At 42.8% G+C, this 20536-nt stretch overlaps 1 protein-coding gene across 1 annotated transcript in view; it reads right to left on the bottom strand.

The window, feature by feature from the left end:
• Window positions 1–20536, bottom strand: part of Mcub (mitochondrial calcium uniporter dominant negative subunit beta) — a 69534-nt gene that overhangs the window by 14233 nt on the left and 34765 nt on the right. Inside the window, exons 2-3 of the mRNA XM_052179257.1 lie at window positions 4837–4912; window positions 3170–3337 (exon numbers count right to left, since the gene is read on the bottom strand). Of these exons, the coding sequence (XP_052035217.1) occupies window positions 3170–3337; window positions 4837–4912 (244 nt within the window). The remainder of the gene's footprint in view (window positions 1–3169; window positions 3338–4836; window positions 4913–20536) is intronic.

The raw sequence follows: 20536 nt of genomic DNA, 5'->3' as shown, positions 1-20536 counted from the left end.
AGGTCCCCCATCTCCTCCAGGTTCTCTCATCTCCTCCAGGTCCTCTCATCTCCTCCAGGTTCCCCCATCTCCTCCAGGTCCCCTCATCTCCTCCAGGTCCCCCCATCTCCTCCAGGTCCCCTCATCTCCTCCAGGTCCCCCCATCTCCTCCAGGTCCCCCCATTTTCTCCAGGTCCTCTCATCTCCTCCAGGTCCCCTCATCTCCTCCAGGTCCCCTCATCTCCTCTAGGTCCCCCCATCTCCTCCAGGTCCCCTCATCTCCTCCAGGTCCCCCCATCTCCTCCAGGTCCCCCCACTTTCTCCAGGTCCTCTCATCTCCTCCAGGTCCCCTCATCTCCTCCAGGTCCCCTCATCTCCTCCAGGTCCCCCCATCTCCTCCAGGTCCCCTCATCTCCTCCAGGTCCCCCCATCTCCTACAGGTCCCCCCATCTCCTCCAGGTCCCCCCATTTTCTCCAGGTCCTCTCATCTCCTCCAGGTCCCCTCATCTCCTCCAGGTCCTCTCATCTCCTCCAGGTCCCCTCATCTCCTCCAGGTCCCCTCATCTCCTCCAGGTCCCCCCATCTCCTCCAGGTCCCCCCATCTCCTCCAGGTCCCCTCATCTCCTCCAGGTCCCCTCATCTCCTCCAGGTCCTCTCATCTCCAGGTCCCCCATCTCCTCCAGGTTCCCCCATCTCCTCCAGGTCCCCTCATCTCCTCCAGGTCCCCCCATCTCCTCCAGGTCCTCTCATCTCCTCCAAGTGTCCCTCAACTCCTCCAGGTGCCCCATATCCTCCAGGTCCCCCCACCGCCCATCTCCAAGTGTCCCTCAACTCCTCCAGGTGCCCCATCTCCTCCAGGTGTCCTTAAACTCCTCCAGGTGTCCCTCATCTCCTCCAGGTCCCCCCATCTCCTCCAGGTCCTCTCATCTCCTCCAGGTCCCCCCATCTCCTCCAGATCCTCCATCTCCTCCAGGTTCCCCCATCTCCTCCAGGTCCTCTCATCTCCTCCAGGTCCCCCCATCTCCTCCAGGTCCCCTCATCTCCTCCAGGTCCCCTCATCTCCTCCAGGTCCCCCCATCTCCTCCAGGTCCCCCCATCTCCTCCAGGTCCTCTCATCTCTTCCAGGTCCTCTCATCTCCTCCAGGTCCTCTCATCTCCTCCAGGTCCTCTCATCTCCTCCAGATCCCCCCATCTCCTCCAGGCTCCCCCATCTCCTCCAGGTCCCCCCATCTCCACCAGGTCCTCTCATCTCCTCCAGGTCCCCCCATCTCCTCCAGGTCCCCTCATCTCCTCCAGGTCCCCTCATCTCCTCCAGGTGTCCCTCATCTCCTCCAGGTCCTCTCATCTCCTCCAGGTCCTCTCATCTCCTCCAGGTCCTCTCATCTCCTCCAGGTCCCCCCATCTCCTCCAGGTCCCCCCATCTCTTCCAGGTCCTCTCATCTCCTCCAGGTCCCCCCATCTCCTCCAGGTCCCCTCATCTCCTCCAGGTCCCCCCATCTCCTCCAGGTCCCCCCATCTCCTCCAGGTCCCCCCATCTCCTCCAGGTCCCCCCCATCTCCTCCAGGTCCCCTCATCTCCTCCAGGTCCCCCCATCTCCTCCAGGTCCCTCCATCTCCTCCAGGTTCTCCTCTTGTCTAGATTTTTACTCAGCTCTGACCCGCAGACTCAGCCCTCACAGTCCCATGTCCCTCACTCTATTTTCTCCATCTTGGTTTACACTAATTAACATCCTGCATAATTATTGCTTTATCTTGCCTATTTTTCTCCTATAACTGTGAATTCTCTTAGGAGCAGGAGTTTTAGCTCCGTGGCTCTATGCTCCTCTCTAGCATCTACAAGGCCTGATAGATGCTAGGTGCTCAACAAGTATTTGTTGGATGAATAAATTCTTTAATCGCTATGTTTACAACATCTGTATCTATTACCTAATTTGTCCTTAATTTAATTCGGTTAAAAAACTGTTTATTTTTCTGGCTTGTTCAGCCTTTTTATTTTTAATTATCTGTATATGTGTTCATGAGTGGGTTTGTGCCCATGAGTGCAATGCCTGTGGTGGCCAAGAGAAGGCGATAGATGCCCTGGAGATGGAGTTACAGGGACCTGATGGCTGCTAGTTGGGACCTGGTTTTCATTGCTGAGTCATTTCCCCAGTCTGTGTTTATTTCCTTTTCAAAACAACAACAGTAATCATTAACTTTTAAATAAGCTTCCATGGAACTTTTAATGCATAAAAAGAACAATGATAATTAATTGATGTTTATGTACCAGTGACCTTTAAATATTGAACTGATATAAATAATTCCTTCTTCACTTTTAGGGGCAGTTGGCCTAAAACTAAAGTTCATATCATATACTTAAATACATAAATGATTAGCTCCCTCTCCTGATATTAAAATATATATTTTCCTAAGGACTAATACTATGGAAACAATCCCTGACTGTAATTGCTCATAACAAAGATTAATTCATTATGTATGCATTTTCTACTGGCTACTTTAATTGTATAAAATACACCTTATTCCCAATTATTCAACTTTTGCTGAAAATTTCAAACTAATGCCATTATACTAAAATTTTCTTATAGGACAATGACTCTGGCTGTTTATAAAATAAATAACTGAAATTAACACTAAACTTACTTCATTTTCTTTGATTTAATAGAGTTGGGATGTTCTTTTTGTTTGCTTCATTTTATGTTGATATACTGTCTTGCTACATAGCCCAGACTAGTTTTGAACTCTCAATTTTCCTGTCTCAGCTTTCCAGGTTCTAGGATTATAAGCATGTACCACAGCCGGGCACTGGTGGTGCACGCCTTTAATCCCAGCACTTGGGAGGCAGAGGCAGGTGGATTTCTGAGTTCGAGGACAGCCTGGTCTACAGAGTGAGTTCCAGGACAGCCAGGGCTACACAGAGAAACCCTGTCTCAAAAAACCAAAACCAAACTCCCCCCCCCCACCCCCTGCCAAAAAAAGCATGTACCACTGTGTTGGCTTTGACCTATTATTTTAACAGCACTGGTATGTAAGATAAAAGGACTCTGAAAAGGGTAGACATTGATTATGTAATATATATAATATATACTATAACGAATTATACAATTTATTATATAATGAAATGCTTTCTAAGAAAGCGAGGAAGCGAGGAGAAAGCAGGCCGAGGCAGAGCGCTAAGATGCACGGACACACACCTGCCGTGATGATGGCTGCCGTCTTGATGCCTTTATCTTCATTCTGTAAGTCCTGCAGGAATGAGCCTGCTGACAACATCGGCTTGACTACGAACTGGCAGCGCTCTCTTCTGGATGGCAGAGTGAGGGTTACCAAGGGGAGGCCATGTCTATAATGAACTGTTATTTCTGTTAAGACCAAAAAAAAAAAAAAAAAAAAAACCACAGTAAACCATAAACATGAAGGGTATCGCCTTAAACCTTTAAAATCTAGGAATCCACCAGGGCTGGAGAGATGGCTCAGGGTTAAAAATACTGGTTGCTTCTGCAGAGGACCCGGGTTTGGTTCCTAGCGCACTCATGAAGCTCACGTGGTCTATAGCCTCAGTTCCAGGGAATCCGATGACTCTCTTGGTCTCCACGGGCTCCTTCATACATGTGGTGCATGTATAGACACTCAGGTGAACACATACACACATAAATATTTTAAACAAAATAAAGTAAAATGCAGTAATGGAATTTATTGAGCATTTCATAAGTGTATGTATTGTTTCTGGATCAAACTCAACCACCATTCCCTCTCTCTGGTTGTCCCCCATCCCATCCACGATGCAGCCCTCAGCCCCCAGTTTAATGTGCTCCTTTTTTCTTTGCTAAACCCACCGCTGTTGGGAAAGGTGAAACAAACCTTTAATCCTAGTCCTGGAAAGGAAGAGGCATGTTGGACCATTATGAATTCTAGGTTAAGCCTATCTATAGAATGAGGTTCGGGACAGCCAAGGCTACATAGTGAGACCTTGTCTCAAAACAAAATGATAAAAATCAAACCAAACCAAAATAAAATAAAACAAGACAGCAGGCAAGGTCACAGGCCATGGAGTGGGCTTTACATTCTATCCATAAGTGAACTACAGTAACTCCCACAGCATTCTTGCCACACTTGTGCCCCTGGGCACAGAGTGCCAGTCCGGCGGTTACTACGGCCGTCAGTTGAAGAGTTCACAACTGAGTAAGGTTGTTGAAACGCTTGCTCTCTCCCGTCTATAAACAGAACCTTCTAGCACAATGAAAGCTGCTCAGCAGAGATGAAGCTTCAAGTTTAGTTCTTCCAGACTAACTTCTTTATGTTCTATGACTCGAGTATGTGGTTGTCTCCAGCAATGGGGTCTTACCATTAAGTTCTAGAGAGTGCGTGTGTCAGGGGTGTGTGTCCTATGCACACTACTGACCAACGCCCAGCCCTGGGCTTTTTGATTGAAGCCTGTGGTGACTGGGAGAGGCATTTTCCTCCCACCCCCTTTAAAAGGTAACATAAAGGTACGTTTATGCTTACTCATGGAACTCAAAATCTCAGAATTCCTCTAAAATTTCTACAACAGCTTGTCCTAGCTTCTCAGGGTCATGAGTATCTGCTAATATCTTCACAGGCAGAGTTAAGATCCTTAGGGTAGAAACTGACTCATCTTTTCCTGACACATCTTCAATTTCTCTGGTTATTGGATAAAGTTTGCCAAAAGGCATCACTGGAGATGGTATACTAAGAAAATGGCAAGAAACCAAACACAACCAGCAGGTGAGTGGGGAGGGCAGAGTCTGCTCCTTTCAGCGCTGTATCTCCCACTGTCTTTGGAAGAATGAAAACAAGTAAGCAAACCCATAAACCAAAGAAGGGATCAAAAAAACCTTACCATCCTGTGGCGCCACGGTTCCATGATGGAGTGCTTGGTGGTATTTTGGATTTCCAGGGAGTTTAATACATAAAACCTGTAAGAAAGATTGTTTCTTTAAAAAAGAAAAAAGAAAAAAAGGGAAAGCTAAACTCCAGAAGGTTCTTTGTTAGCTTATAGGACAGGCTTGGTGAAATGTGAACTTTTGTGTGTGCCCTACACATGCTCGGTGTGGTGGTTTGGATGAGAATGGCCTTTATAGGCTTGTAGATAAATGCTTGATATGCAGTTAATAAAATTGTTTAAAAAGGATTTGGAGGTGTGGCCTTGTTGGAGGAGGTGTGGCCTTGTTGGAGGAGGTGTGGCCTTGTTGGAGGATGGGTGTCACTGCGGATGGGGTTTAAGGTTTAAAAGGCCCATGCCAGGCCCAGTCTCTTTGTCTCTATCTGACAGACCAGATGTAAGCCCTCAGCTGCTGCTCCAGTGCCATGCCTACCTGCCTGCCTGCCTGCCTGTCTGCCTGCCACCACTGATCACCATGATGATTGTGGACTAAACTTATAAAACTATAAGTAAACTCCCAATGGAACACATTCTTTTATAAGTTACCGTGGTCACGGTGTCTCTTCACAGCAATAGAACAGTGACTGAGACACAAACATATCTCAGGCAATGGGTTCTAGCAAACATCATCTGTTACACTCACTTAAGGGTGTTCACTTGGATTTTATTCTCAAATTATAACCTATTATCAAATCCCGGAATAAAAACAATATTTTTTTTTTTAAAAAATTCTGATCTGTTTTGAGACAGGGTCTCTCTCTATAGCTCAGACTGTCCTGGAACTCTCTTTGTAGATTAGGCTGTCTTCTAACTCAGAGATCCATCTGCCCCTGCTTCTCAAGTGCTGGAATTAAAGCCATGCGCCACGATGCCTGGCTTTAACTTCTTAAAATGAATATACCTCAGTTAATAAGCACACAGAGCAGTTTTCCATGTCTGTATAATGAATGTTATAATGCTATTATTTTTACTGAAATAAAATGAAAATTGAGGAAAACACACACATTGCAGAAATATGACGTCTTGGTCAAATAATTCTTTATCATTCAAGAACGATTCAAACGCTTCTACCCGTACACACATCCAAGGAAGAAGAGCAAGCCTCGCGTCAAAGGCACACAATCAGTGGCTGAGCGTGTGCACTGTCTGACTTTCTAAAACATCGCTGTCTTCTCCTCAGGTTGATTCTGTGAGAGAGTCCATGCACAGCTAATGAACTGAAGTATAAAGAAGACAGACATCCTCAATTCTAACAGCCCTGACTGTGCACCTGGGTGTGTTTGTATGCGTGCACATGCCTGAACCCCGACCTTTAAACAATTCTTCCTTAGATTTATTTATCTTTACATTATGCATATGGATGTTTCCCTTGCTTATGTCTTTGTACTGCATGCGTGCCTGGTGTCCAGGGAAGCCAGACAAGGTCGTCAGATCCCTTGGAACTGGAGTCACGGACAGTTGTAAGCTGCCATGTGGATCCTAGGAGTCGAACCCAGGTCCTCTGAAAGAATGGTGCTGTTAATCAACTTGCCAACTTGTCAGCCCCTTGAACAGTGAGTTCAATGCTATACTGTGGGAAGCCATCCTGAGCTATTCGGACTATTGCTTACTCATGGCCCTAAGGTGGTGGCTGCTAAAATATAAGAACAATTAACTAGAGCCTCTCCCGTGGAGGTTTAGCCATTGTCTCGAGATAACTGCAGAATGGTCCTGCCGGCATCAACTCCCGCCGACTCCGGTAATTGCGTTGGAAGGAAGTCCTGAGATAACTGCGGCAGGCTCCGGCCTGTGCAAACACCTGTTGTCTCCACCGGAGGACCCTTATCTCCTCCTGCTGAAACTGCTAATTGCCCTTCCTTCCTTTGTCCCTACCTTGGGGTACGCCCCTCCTGAAAGCCTTATAACCTGTGTACCCCAGAACATTAAACGAGGCTTTGACACAACTCAGATTGGCTTGTCATTCTTGGTGCTTGGCCTCCCTCCTTCTACCCCCCTTTTTGACCCGCAGGTAGCACCCCTTCGGAACCCTGGAATAACTGACCCGCGGGACGGGTTACACTATACAGAGGAAGACCCAGTCTCAAAACAATAACAGATGGATTTCCGTATATTGAACCATCCCTGCACCCCTGGGATGAAGCCTACTTGATCATGGTGAATGATCATTTTGATGTGTTCTTGGATTGGGTTGGCAAGAATTTTATTGAGTATTTTTGTATCGATATTCATTAGGGAAATTGGTCTGAAGTTCTCTTTCTTTGTTGCATCTTTGTGTGGTTTTGGTATCAGCATAATTGTGGTTTCATAGAACAAGTTGGATAGTGTTCCTTCTGTTTCTATTTGGTGGAATAGTTTCAAGAGTATTGGTGTTAGGTCTTCTTTGAAGGTCTGATAGAATTCTGCACTAAAACCACCTGGTCCTGTGCTTTTTGTTGTTGGTGGGTTTTTTTTTTTTTTTTTTTTTTTGTTGGAAGACTTCCAATGACCTCTTCTATTTCTTTAGGGGTTATGGGACTGTTTAGATGATCCATTTGATCCTGATTTAATTTTGGTATTTGGTATCTGTCTAGGAAATTGTCCATTTCCTCCAGATTTTCCAGTTGTGTTAGTATAGGTTTTTGTAGTAGGATCTGATGATTTTTTGAATTTCCTCAGTTTCTGTTGTGATATCTCCTTTTTCATTTCATTTTTTTTTATTTTTTTATTCAATGTATTCTTTATTCCCTTTTCTGGGTCCCCACTCCCCGAAAGTCCCATAAGCCCTCTTCCCTCCCCCTGTTCCTCCATCTACTCCTTCCCACTTCCCTGTTCTGGTATTCCCCTATACTGTTGCACTGAGTCTTTCCAGAACCAGGGGCCACTCCTCTGTTCTTTTTGGATATCATTTAATATGTGGATTATTTCTTGGGCATTCCAAGTTTCTAGGCTAATATCCACTTATTAGTGAGTGCATACCATGATTGATCTTTTGAGACTGGGTTACCTCACTTAGGATGATGTTGTCCAGCTCCATCCATTTGTCTAAGAATTTCATGAGTTCATTGTTTCTAATGGCTGAATAGTACTCCACTGTGTAAATATACCACATTTTTTGTATCCATTCCTCCATTGAGGGACACCTGGGTTGTTTCCAGCTTCTGGTTACTACAAACAGGGCTGCTATGAACATAGTGGAGCATGTGTCCTTATTACATGCTGGAGAATCCTCTGGGTATATGCCCAGGAGTAGTATAGCAGGGTCCTCCGGAAGTGCCATGCCCAGTTTTGTGAGGAACCTCCAGACTGATTTCCAAAGTGGTTGCACCATCTTATAATCCTACCAGCAGTGGAGGAGTGTTCCTCTTTCTCCACATCCTTGCCAGCACCTGCTATCTCCTGAGTTTTTGACCTTAGCCATTCTGACTGGTGTGAGATGAAATCTCAGGGTTGTTTTGATTTGCATTTCCCTAATGATTAATGATGTTGAACATTTCTTAAGGTGTTTCTCAGCCCTCCGAAGTTCTTCATGTGAAAAATCTTTGTTTAGCTCGGTACTCCATTTTTTAATGGGATTATTTGGTTCTCTAGGCTCTACCTTCTTGAGTTCTCTGTATATATTAGATATTAGCCCTCTGTTAGATTTAGGGTTGGTGAAGATCCTTTCCCAATCTGTTGGTTGACATTTTGTCCTTTTGACAGTGTTCTTTGCCTTACAGAATCTTTGTAGTTTTATGAGGTCCCATTTGTCAATTCTTGATCTTAGAGCATAAGCTATTGGTGTTCTATTCAGGAACTTTTCCCCTGTGCCCATGTCCTCAAGGGTCTTCCCCAGTTTCTTTTCTATTGGTTTCAGTGTGTCAGGTTTAAGTTTGAGGTCTGGGATACTGAATCTCCTTGAAGTTCTTTTACTGTTGAGAATAGTTTTAGCTATCCTGGGTTTTTTGTTATTCCAGATGAATTTGAGCATTGCTCTTTCCAGCTCTATGAAGAACTGGGTTGGGATTTTGATGGGGATTGCATTGAATCTGTGGATTGCCTTTGGCAATATGGCCATTTTAACTATATTAATCCTGCCAATCCAAGAGCATGGAAGATTTTTCCATTTTCTGAGATCTTCTTCGATTTCCTTCTTCAGAGATTTAAAGTTCTTGTCATATAGGTCTTTCACTTGTTTGGTTAGAGTTACCCCAAGATACTTTATGCTGTTTGTGGCTATTGTGAAGGGTGTCATTTCCCTAATTTCTTTCTCAGTCTGCTTATCCTTTGAGTATATAAAGGCTACTGATTTGCTTGAGTTGCTTTTGTAGCCAGCCACTTTGCTGAAGTTGTTTATCAGCTGTAGGAGTTCTCTAGTGGAGTTTTTTGGGTCACTTAAGTATACTATCATATCATCTGCAAATAGTGATAGTTTGACTTCTTCCTTTCCAATTTGTATCCCTTTGACCTCCTTATGTTGTCTAATTGCTCTAGCTAGGACTTCAAGAACTATATTGAAAAGATATGGAGAGAGGGGGCAGCCTTGTTTAGTCCCTGATTTTAGTGGGATTGCTTCAAGTTTCTCTCCATTTAGTTTGATGTTGACTACCAGTTTGCTGTATATTGCTTTTACTGTGTTTAGATATGGGCCTTGAATTCCTGTCCTTTCAAAGACTTTTAGCATGAAAGGATGCTGAATTTTGTCAAATGCCTTTTCAACCATCTAATGAAATGATCATGTGGTTTTTTTCTTTGAGTTTGTTTATGTAGTGGATTGCATTGATGGATTTCCTTATATTGAACCATCCCTGCATCACTGGGATGAAGCCTACTTGATCCTGGTGGATGATCGTTTTGATGTGTTCTTGGATTCGGTGGGCAAGAATTTTATTGAGTATTTTTGCATCGATATTCATAAGGGAAATTGGCCTGAAATTCTCTTAGTTGGATCTTTGTGTGGTTTTGGTATCAGCGTAATTGTGGCGTCGTAGAAAGAGTTGGGTAGTGTTCCTTTTGTTTCTTCTTCTTCTTCTTTTTTTTTTTTTTTTGGTTTTTTGGATTTGTTTTTTTTTTTTTTCCGAGACAGGGTTTCTCTGTGTAGCCCTGGCTGTCCTGGAACTCACTCTGTAGACCAGGCTGGCCTTGAACTCAGAAATCTGCCTGTCTCTGCCTCCCAGAGTGCTGGGATTACAGGCGTGAGCCACCACCGCCCGGCTGTTCCTTCTGTTTCTATTTGGTGGAATAGTTTGAAGAGTATTGGTGTTAAGTCTTCTTTGAAGGTCTGATAGAATTCTGCACTGAAACCATCTGGTCCTGTGCTTTTTTTGGTTGGAAGGCTATCTATGACCCCCTTCTATTTCTTTAGGGGTTATGGGTCTGTTTAGATGATCTATTTGATCCTGGTTTAATTTTGGTATTTGGTATCTATCTAAGAAATTGTCCATTTCTTCCAGATTCCCCAGTTGTCTTGAGTATAGGCTTTTGTAGTAGGATCTGATGATTTTTTTTGAATTTCCTCAGTTTCTGTTGTAATATCTCCCTTTTCATTTCTAATTTTGTTAATTTGGATACTTTCTCTGTGCCCTTTGGTTAGTCTGGCTAAGGGTTTATCTATCTTGTTGATTTTTTCAAAGAACCAGCTCCTGGTTTTGTTGATTCTTTGTATGGTTCTCTTGGTTTCTACTTGATTGATTTCAGCCCTGAGTTTGATGATTTCCTGCCTTCTCCTCCTCCTGGGTGAATTAGTTTCTTTTTGTTCCAGGGCTTTCAGGTGTGTCGTTAAGCTGTTAGTGTATGCTTTCTCCCGTTTCTTTTTGGAGGCACTCAGGGCTATGAGTTTTCCTCTTAGCACTGCTTTCATTGTGTCCCATAAATTTGGGTATGTTGTGCCTTCATTTTCATTAAATTCTAAAAAATCTTTGATTTCTATCTTTATTTCTTCCTTGACCAAGGTGTCATTGAGTAGAGTATTGTTCAGCCTCCATGTGTATGTGAGCTTTCTGTTGTTTTTGTTGCTATTGAAGACCACTCTTACTCCATAGTGATCTGATAGGAGGCATGGGATTAGTTCGATCTTTTTATATTTGTTGAGGTCTGCCTTGTGACCAATTATATGGTTTTGGAGAAGGTACCATGAGGTGCTGAGAAAATAGTATATTCTTTTGCTTTAGGATGAAATGTTCTATATATATATCTGTTAAATCCAATTGGTCCAAAGCTTCAATTAGTTTCATTGTGTCCCTGTTTAGTTTCTGTTTTCCTGTTCGGTCCATTGAGGAGAGTGGAGTGTTGAAGTCACCCACAATTATTGTGTTAGGTGCAATGGGGAGGGGGAAAGGGGGAAGGGGAAATCATTTGGAATGTAAACAAAGAATGTAGAAAATTAAAAAAAGCAATAACAGAAAGGAGCAAGAATTTACTACGTATTTGCATGTAATTTAAACTTTATATACTGTTCTACTGTCTGTGTATATGTACAGCAGGTAGATGTATGGGTTGCACATGTTTATTCTGAGAAAGATTGTGTGCTGCGGTAAGATGCACAAAAGCATCATTTAGGCCCTTGCCTAGCTCCAGCTGAACATAAAAGGATGAAATACTGTCATTCAAAAGCAGAACCAGAGCGTTCCCACAAGGAGAAGAGACGTTTGTGCCTTGTGGACCCACCAGGAGCCAGCATCGTTAGGAATCGACAGGGAGTTAGAGCAGCAGGTTATATTCAAGCTTCCCGGTTGAAAGGCAGCAGTGAACTGTTAATCCAGAAAAGTATAGAGGCCTTTGGAGTGCGCTTTAATTACTGTGCTCCACAAAGCTGCCTGGGATGCCCTCACCACACCCACAAGAAAGCCACTCTCTTCAGGGTCGCTCAGTTGTATTGCACGCATGGCACTAGGCCACATCATTTGCTTTAGAAAGATTTAAGATACAACCTGGAAACTGGCTTAGGAAAAATCTTGGTTGCTAATAACATTTGGGTGCTCAGAATTATCAAATTGTCTTTGAAAAATGAATTATGATTCTTTGGGACATTAAAAAAGAAGCCAGGGATGTAGAGGATGTCATTTAGTCAGAGAACACCTGCCTAACATGTATGTGTAAGGGCGTGGGCTCAAATACCCAGGTCACAAAAATAAATAAATAAATAAATAAATAAATAAATAGTTGGAGGATCATGGCCTGAAAACAGCAGCAAAATATAGATATATTTTTCAAAACCAATAACTTTTATATACATTCAAGTGAGTAGAAATATAATCTACTGTCTCAAAAAGATATTTTCTCTATTTATAAAGTTCAGAGCCTGCATGCATGTATTCTAGCATCCAAATACTCTTTGTATAGACACACCCATCTATTCAAATCAGTACACAAAGTTAACCACAACTTTTAAATACAGCAGATATGCATAAAGACCTCTTTGCACAGTGAATGAGCTAACTCCATATTAGGAAACAAAGAATTATGTAAGCATAATGTTTCCAGGTTTCTTTAACAATCACAATATTCTAAACTAGTATGCACCCTGTGTGGTAAACCTGGATATAAGAGATCTGTTCATTATAGATCCGAATACACAGAAAAATAACAAACTGCTGGGAAGAGAGACCGTATGTCTAACATCACCTGGACAACAGTTTTAGTATCTTATATACAAAGCAATTACTGCCAGCTGAGCATCCCCTCTGGCCTCAAAACTCCTGCCATCTAACTAACCATTCTTGCCTGCTTTGCTGTTACAGTGGAAGACATCGTTCTGGGTCCTTCAGCTATAATACATTTCACTGAAACTTGGTTAGGATCCTAGCCCCTCCTTCCACCCAAAAACTTCACCGCCCTGGATGTTTTTTTCAATTAGTTTCCCATGAGCGGATAAAAGCCATGGGTGGTTGAGCTTCTCCTGCCCTCTGACTGCTTTCTGCCCATGCCCTCCTTCCTCCTTGTCTTGGAAAGGCTCGCTGCATTGACGACCCCTCTCTCCTCACGGTTCACACACCCCTTACCCACTGCTACCTGGCTCCTAGCCCATCGCGTCCCAGAAATCACTCCCAGAAGGCTCCGACCTCCTTCTTGGTAAATCAACTGAAAACTTTATCACTGGTTTTGCTTCAGCCTTAGCCACATTTCCTCCTTGCCCTTCCCCCTTGAAACTTTCCTGTCTCCCATAATTCCACATTTCCTTAGATCTCTTGTTATACCTTCCCAGCCTCACTTTCAGATTCCCTTTCTTGTCTGTGAGAAGCAACCTCTGTCTTCTATCTCCACAAACGGTCAGCAGTGTCTCCCTGCCCACGTGGTCCCAGCTGCACTGCAGTGCTGTTGGCCTGAGGAAGCATCTCCGATCTGAAACCTCTTTCTAAGGTGCATATACACAGCTGGAACCTTGGAGGTAGCTGGCTGGGTCACACATTCCCCTATTTTCTAAGACTCTCTGTGTTTCCAACTAGTGGATACTAGGTTGCCCTGAAGCACATCTATGTCGAGTGACTGCCAGGTCCCTCACTGTGACTGGACAGACATCTGCTCCAAAGTGGGCTATTGAGATTCCAGCCACAGGGATCTGACTGAACCTAAGAATATGTTCAAACTGTGACTCTACATGCCACTGGGGAGGATATAACCTACCTTTGGGAAAGTTAACAATATCCCCTTAAATACACGAAATCCAAATCCCAACAATGCTACCCCTGAGTGTAAACCAAACCAAACCAAAAAATCATTGTGAGCGTGCTTAAACAACAGATATAAAATACATACATGTGATAATACACACATATGTATACATATATCCTATATATATATATATGTTGTAGCTAAGTGTTACGTATATAATATCACTTTTCATGAAATTTAAAAACTAGAAACCACACAAATCATCATTAGTACATGAATAAATCATGATATATCTTATTTATGTATTATGTATTATTACATATTTATATTATATTAATGTATAATATAATAATATATAAATAACATTTATATTATAATAATATATAATATAATAATATATAAATAACATTTGTATTATAATAATATATAATATAATAATATATAAATACTATTTATATTACATTCAGTAAGATTCCACTTAATTAAGACAAATAAACAGGAACATACTCTATAATGTGGGAAGCCAGGAGAAGTTACACTTCAGAATGGGCCTACAGAAGCCTCTGGAATGTTTCTGATCTCTTCCTTGCTCTGGCTTCAGTTCAGAAGTTCATTATTAAGCTTTCCATAAAACTGCACAGCTCCTGGGAAATGTCGTTCTGCAAGAATCTCGGTTAAATCGGGACGGGCCTCTAGAACTAGACTGGAATTCTCCTGTGACCCTTTTTCTAATAGTTAGGTTGGGGTGTGAATAGCTGCACTATGAATGTGCACTAAGTAAAAGTCCAAAGCATGATAAGACATCAGGAAGGAAGGATTGAGGAAGGAAAGCTTCCCATGGGACCAAGAGGAGAACATGGCCCAGTTCTTGGTGACCCAAGCCAATCATTGTCAATCACGGTCTGGAAGAAGGGAGTTGGCACTCGGAGGTCTGACCAGTTGGTGCTGAGCCAGTCCTCTTCAATGCTTTGATGCCCAGTGTCTGAGACACTGGGAGGTGGAGAGCCACAGGGGACCACACAGCGGCAGTTCTACTCAAGTCCTGCCAACCAGCATCTGAGTGTTTCATGTTCTTCTTACCACAGACATATTTAATAATACAAGTAATTCTTTTTAAAACTTCCCTATAAAATATTTTAAAATAAGATTTTGAAATAAAGTCTGTTGAAATAAATGTAAAAGACTTCAATTGGAAGTTGTGAAACTTAACAGTTTTTAATTAATACATATATATTTATATCAGTGTATGTACATATACATATACATATATATATATATTTACATCTGCCATTTCTGCTCTGAACTTACAATTTTATATTTCAATTTGGATCTTTTCCTAAAATATAGTGCATATGTTCAGATCTCTATCCATATTCTTTCACTTCTCATTTTCAAACTTCTTCCTTATTGTCTATATTCTACTTTCATTATCAATATTTTGGCATATCAGCCCCTACAACCTGCCATTTACGAGGCTACCATGCCTGACACCTAATGAAGATAGCACTGATGTGAACTCTGACCTTCACAGAGGATGGGGAACGAATGAAAGAGAAGTGTAAAGCCTCACTAAGTCACTTCTGAAGATGACAATGCAGTAAGACACGACCCTGGCAAGACGTTCTCGTAGGTCCACTGACATCCAAGAATTTTCTTGGGAGGAAAAGGAGTATAAGCAATAGATATAAAAACCTACTTAAACATAGAACAGAGGGCTTGTGCTGTGTTTTTTTTAAATATTTATTTATTTATTATATGTAAGTACACTGTAGCTATCCTCAGATGCCAGAAGAGGGTGTCATATCTCTTTATGGATGGTTGTGAGCCACCATGTGGATGCTGGGATTTGAACCCATGACCTTTGGGAGCAGTCAGTGCTCCTACCCGCTGAGCCATCTCTCCAGCCCCAGTGCTGTGTTATGTTAAGGTGGATCACTGAAATGGTACTATGCCGACTGACAGCCATTAGCCACCCCAGCACACACTGGATTAGGAAATATGAAAAGGTTGTGGTGTTCAAATGCAATTTCCCAGGAGCCACAGCGCATCAGGGAAATTGTTCTACTTCCCTCAGTTGATTCTTACTTTCCTGTAGCAGAGTAATAAAAAGGCTACATCATTCCTTTCCCATGGTGCTAAGCACATTTTACAGAAACAAAGGCATCTGTTAATATCTCACAGCCTGTTACCCTGTCTTACTCACCTGCAGGCCACTAGGATCTCCAGACATTCCAGAGCAAAAGGTCCCTTAAGGGATGTATGTCTGCCTCCCGGCTATCACAGGGACCTGTGTAAACCATTACCCAGGTCTGAGCATTCTAATGACTAGAATAGGGTGGTTCATTTCTGAGAAGGCCAAAACACAGGCCCATCAGGTTAGGGCTGGCTGTCATGTCCCCACACTGACATATCTCCTAGGAGCACCACAGAGAGTCAGGACATCAGAGCCCTCAGACAGACTGTGGGCAAGACAGCATGACCTCAGAAGTTTGAAAAAGAGAAAGCTTAAGTAGTTGCTAAGTGGAGGTCAGGTTATGTGTGTGACATTTGTGGGAGGAGGAAAGCCTCTGGCTATGGTGGCCCCTCTGCACTGAGCCTTAAGAGGCAGAGGGATATTATAAATAGGGCTGTTATGAACATAGTGGAGCATGTATCCTTATTACATGCTGGGGAACCCTCTGGGTATATGCCCAGGAGTGGTATAGCAGGATCTTCCGGAAGTGAGGTGCCCAGTTTTCTGAGGAACTGCCAGACTGATTTCCAGAATGGTTGTACCAATTTGCAACCCCACCAGCAGTGGAGGAGTGTTCCTCTTTCTCCACATCCTTGCCAACAAACTATTCAGCCATTAGAAACAATGAATTCATGAAATTCTTAGGCAAATGGATGGAGCTGAAGAACATCATACTAAGTGAGGTAACCCAGTCTCAAAAGATCAATCATGGTATGCACTCACTAATAAGTGGATATTAGCCTGGAAAACTGGAATACCCAAAACATAATATACACATTAAATGAGGTACAAGAAGAACAGAGGAGTGGCCCCTTGTTCTGGAAAGACTCAGTGTAGCAGTATAGGGCAAAACCAGAACAGGGAAGTGGGAAGGGGTGGGTGGGAGAACAGGGGGAGGGAAGGGGGCTTATGTGACTTTCGGGGAGTGGGGGGCCAGAATAGGGGAAATCATTTGAAATGTAAATAAAAAATATATCGAATAAAACAAAACAAAACAAAACAAAAAATAAATAAAATTTAAAAAAAGATTTCAAAAGAATCTAGCTATCTGTAGTATTGTCTTTTTGCCTCTGGTTTGTAGCTCAGGATGTGAGCTACAGTGTCATGCTAGCCTGACTATTACTATCCTATTCTACAATGAAGGTGATATACTCCTACTCCTCTGTAATATTAAACCTCAAATAAACTCTCCTTTCTATAAAAAAAAAAAAACCAACCAAACAAACAAACAAACAAAAAAAGAGGCAGAGGGAAATTATCAAGAGGAGGTTCCCTGGAGACAATGGAAGCAGATGTTCACACTAAGGATATACAGAGAAGAGAAGTGGTGGACATGAGGAGGGTAGGAAGGAAACATAACTGAGTTTCATTTCAATCTATCACAGGCCAAAAAGAGCATCTTTGTGGGGTGGGCATGTTTGTCTTCTGAGGCATGGTCTCAAGCAGCCCTGATTGGCTTGGGAGTCCATGTGTGGACTCCTCCTTCTGCCTCCCAGTGCTGAGATCAAAGATACACCACCGTGCCTGGCCAGAAAACAGTGCTCCTTTCAACTCTGGGAACTCACTCTTTTCTGTACGAAACATGGCTATGTTTCAATTAAATTTTGAGTTTAGTAAGATTTAAGATTCAGCTTAAGGAGATAAAATTTTGAGGTGCTAATAAAGGAAAGAGAGACAGCGGTGTGCCAAGACCTCTGCCAAGGACTCCTCCGGTGTTGCTAGATAAATCACAATGGCTTCTTCCGGTCTCTGTTGAAGAGTGTAACTAAGAAGTTAGCGAGGAGGGTAGCTTAGAAGGCATTTGCAAGTGGACTGAAAGCCTGTCCTGTCCAGACTCATTGCTACCCAGGCAGAATAGGCATACAGGCTGGGGGAAGTCCTGGTGATCACTTCCCAGGTTCCCCCTGCCCATCCTTGTGTTTGGGTTCCTCTAGGAGATCCCCACACCATCCTCAGGAACTTAGAGGTTGTATCCCTTCACTACAAATTCCCAAAGGCCTCTCTGCTTTGGGATTGGGAGATCCTCTGTGAGGTGTACATGACCAATAATTTATTCGTTCATGAAAGGAAAAATGAAACACAAACATCCTAAATGTTTGAGCCAAAAGCATGTAAATATCCATCTTATATTTTGTTGTAAAGTCTAAAGTCTTCTTTGAGAAGGAATCTACTAGCTGGAACCCATTGGCACCAGTCAATGCAATCAAGTTAGCTGTGTCTGAAGTGTAAGCTATGCAGTATCTGTTATCATATCCAACATGAACAACACAGGCATAGCTATATCATGAGAATTTTCCAGTTTCTATTTTTGATCTTTTTGTTGTTCTTGTTTGTTTGTTTGTTTGTTTTGAGACAGGGTTTCTCTGTGTAAGCCTAGCTTGTCCTGGAGCTAATTCTGTAGACCAGGCTGTCTTTGAACTCACAGAGATTCCCCTGCCTTTGCCGTCCAAGTGCAGAGTTGACATCTCTGACTTCTCGTTTGTTTTAGATTTTTGTGATTTTTGGACTGCTGTTTTGCTCAGATTTAATATACAACACATTTTAATAACTCGTATTTATCAAATTACCTCATGTATTCAATTTAATGTGTATAAAGAAGACTCTTATGTTCCTTTCCTTTATATGTAGTACTGAAAGGATAGAAAATAATACAGCCTAACTCTAATGACCCCAAGAAGTCAGAAGTTTAAAATGCTATCTCACTTTGTTAGAAACTAGGTAAAAGGTCACATTCCAGAGCCCGCCCTTTGTTTAGACCTAGCAGAAAGGCCTTGAATAGGTGATCCTGGCCCCACAAGGTAACTGGAAATGGGCTAAGCTTATCTTGCTTCTGTAAACTGCTTACGCCATTACCCCTATGCAGGAGTTCACGCAGATATAGACATTCAAGAAAATAGGAAACTAATTGGTTCACTGAGCACAGGCTCCAATAATTTAAACTGATTGGCCTAAAAACTATGGAGTGGTACAAATCAATTGGCTCGCATTTCGCGGGCTCTCCATGCTAAGAAATGATTGGTTTGTGATTCGTGGGCTTTGTCGTAAACTTATAAAAGCAGTCACAATTCGGCACTCGTGGTCCACAGTCCTCTAGCCCTGCACGGTGTACAACTGTGGAACCCAGAAATCTGGAATAAAGAAACCCTCATGATATTGCATCGAGACAGTTTCTCGTGAGTGATTTGGGTGTTGCCTTCCAGGGCATGGGGTGCTGGGGCACCCTTGGATTTTGGGGTCTTACAGTACTGTTTAAAATAGATAGCTACATTAACAAATATACCTAGGAACAAACAGTTGACTCTTAGACAGTAATTCAAATGACAGTTGCAGCCTTGAGAATTCAGTGCCCTTGTATGATTTATAGGCAGCGGGAGTGTTAAGTGGTGTCAGGTTAAGAGGAGCTTAATTAAATGAATGGCCAAGAACAGTGCCACTGCACATAAACCTACCTAACTCTGTTTTAGAAGCTGCTATTTATTGGCAATTTCATCTTAATTGTGTGCATCATTTCACTAAACAAGTCCTAAAGAAGAAGAGGTCGAAAATGTTCATCAACACTTTATCAAGGAAAACTGATTATATCCTAAAACGATTATTGGTAAACGTTGTCAGGGAATTGGCTTCTAAACTGTCCTCTGCATCTCCTAGAACTCACACACTAGTGTGCCAGACTCCCACATCAAATCAGGGATGCCCCTTGTGGCCCAGCGTAATGTGGTAGAAGAGGTAGCCTTCGACTGCAGGGTCTGGGTCATAGAAGGCACTGTATCTCCAGTGTTCTCTCTAGGTTCACACTCCCAGCAGCTCCACTAGGAAGAGAATCAAGCCAGCAGTGGAGAGGCTGCTGTGGTGTAACTGAGCCTGACAGCTAACTGTGAACCTCCAGACAACTGAATTCCTCACCATCATCCACAGCCTCACAGGAGACATCGAGACAGACCCACGCAGCCACGCTGGTCCACACTACACCACAGAACACCAGCAGTCTGCCTTCGGAAGCCCTTCTTGTGGTGGACAACCTCAGGCTACTGCACCAAGTAAAGGATGGAGAACCAGACAGACGTCACAGGGGGACAGAAACCGCTTAGACAGCTTGTACCGCTGAGAAATGAATCATCTAACTGAAAGCAATCCCCAAAGAAGAAACACTTAGAGCATTCCTTTTAATCCGATTAAATAATAAAGGAAGAACCATCTCCGGCAGTTATCACTTACCCTGCCTTTCTCCCTCCCCCAGCAAACATGATCAACTGACAACCGAAGACTGTTTCCAAGGTTCAATCCTATATCACAAAGCAGGGCACAGAAATACAGGTTTGTGAAAGAGATTCTATAGGCAATGGGCACAAGGCTCCCAAGGCTACTTCCTGTCCTTCCTCACCCACTCTGTCTGTCCTGGTGCATCCAAAACGTTTGCTGTCCACTGTTCTTAATGCAGGTGATATATATATATATATATATATATATATATATATATATATATACATATATATACACATATATATATATATATATATCTCACCCAAATAGGTGGCTACAGAAGATAGAGATAGAGATAGAGGGAGATGGAGATGAGATGGATATGGATATAGATATGGATATAGATATAGATATAGATATGCTGGAGCCACCCATTTGGGTGCTACTATGTAACTTATTTTGAGGGTGAAAATGAACTATAGTTCACTGAAGAAATTTTCCCCTCCTTTCTCATTCCCCAGTCCTGGGATAGGGAGATAGAAGACATCTGATAATTGTGGAATTGTGGAGTTCCCAGCATCCTAATGGGTAAGGATCTTAAGTTAAAAATCTATTTGTTTCAATGACTGCAAACCCAGGGTTTGTGATGTGTGTGGTGGT

The sequence above is a fragment of the Apodemus sylvaticus genome, chromosome 4 (genome assembly GCF_947179515.1).
Source record: "Apodemus sylvaticus chromosome 4, mApoSyl1.1, whole genome shotgun sequence".
Taxonomy (NCBI): domain Eukaryota; kingdom Metazoa; phylum Chordata; class Mammalia; order Rodentia; family Muridae; genus Apodemus; species Apodemus sylvaticus.
Note: the sequence above shows the minus strand (reverse complement) of the source record. Positions and strands in the feature narration are given on the sequence as shown.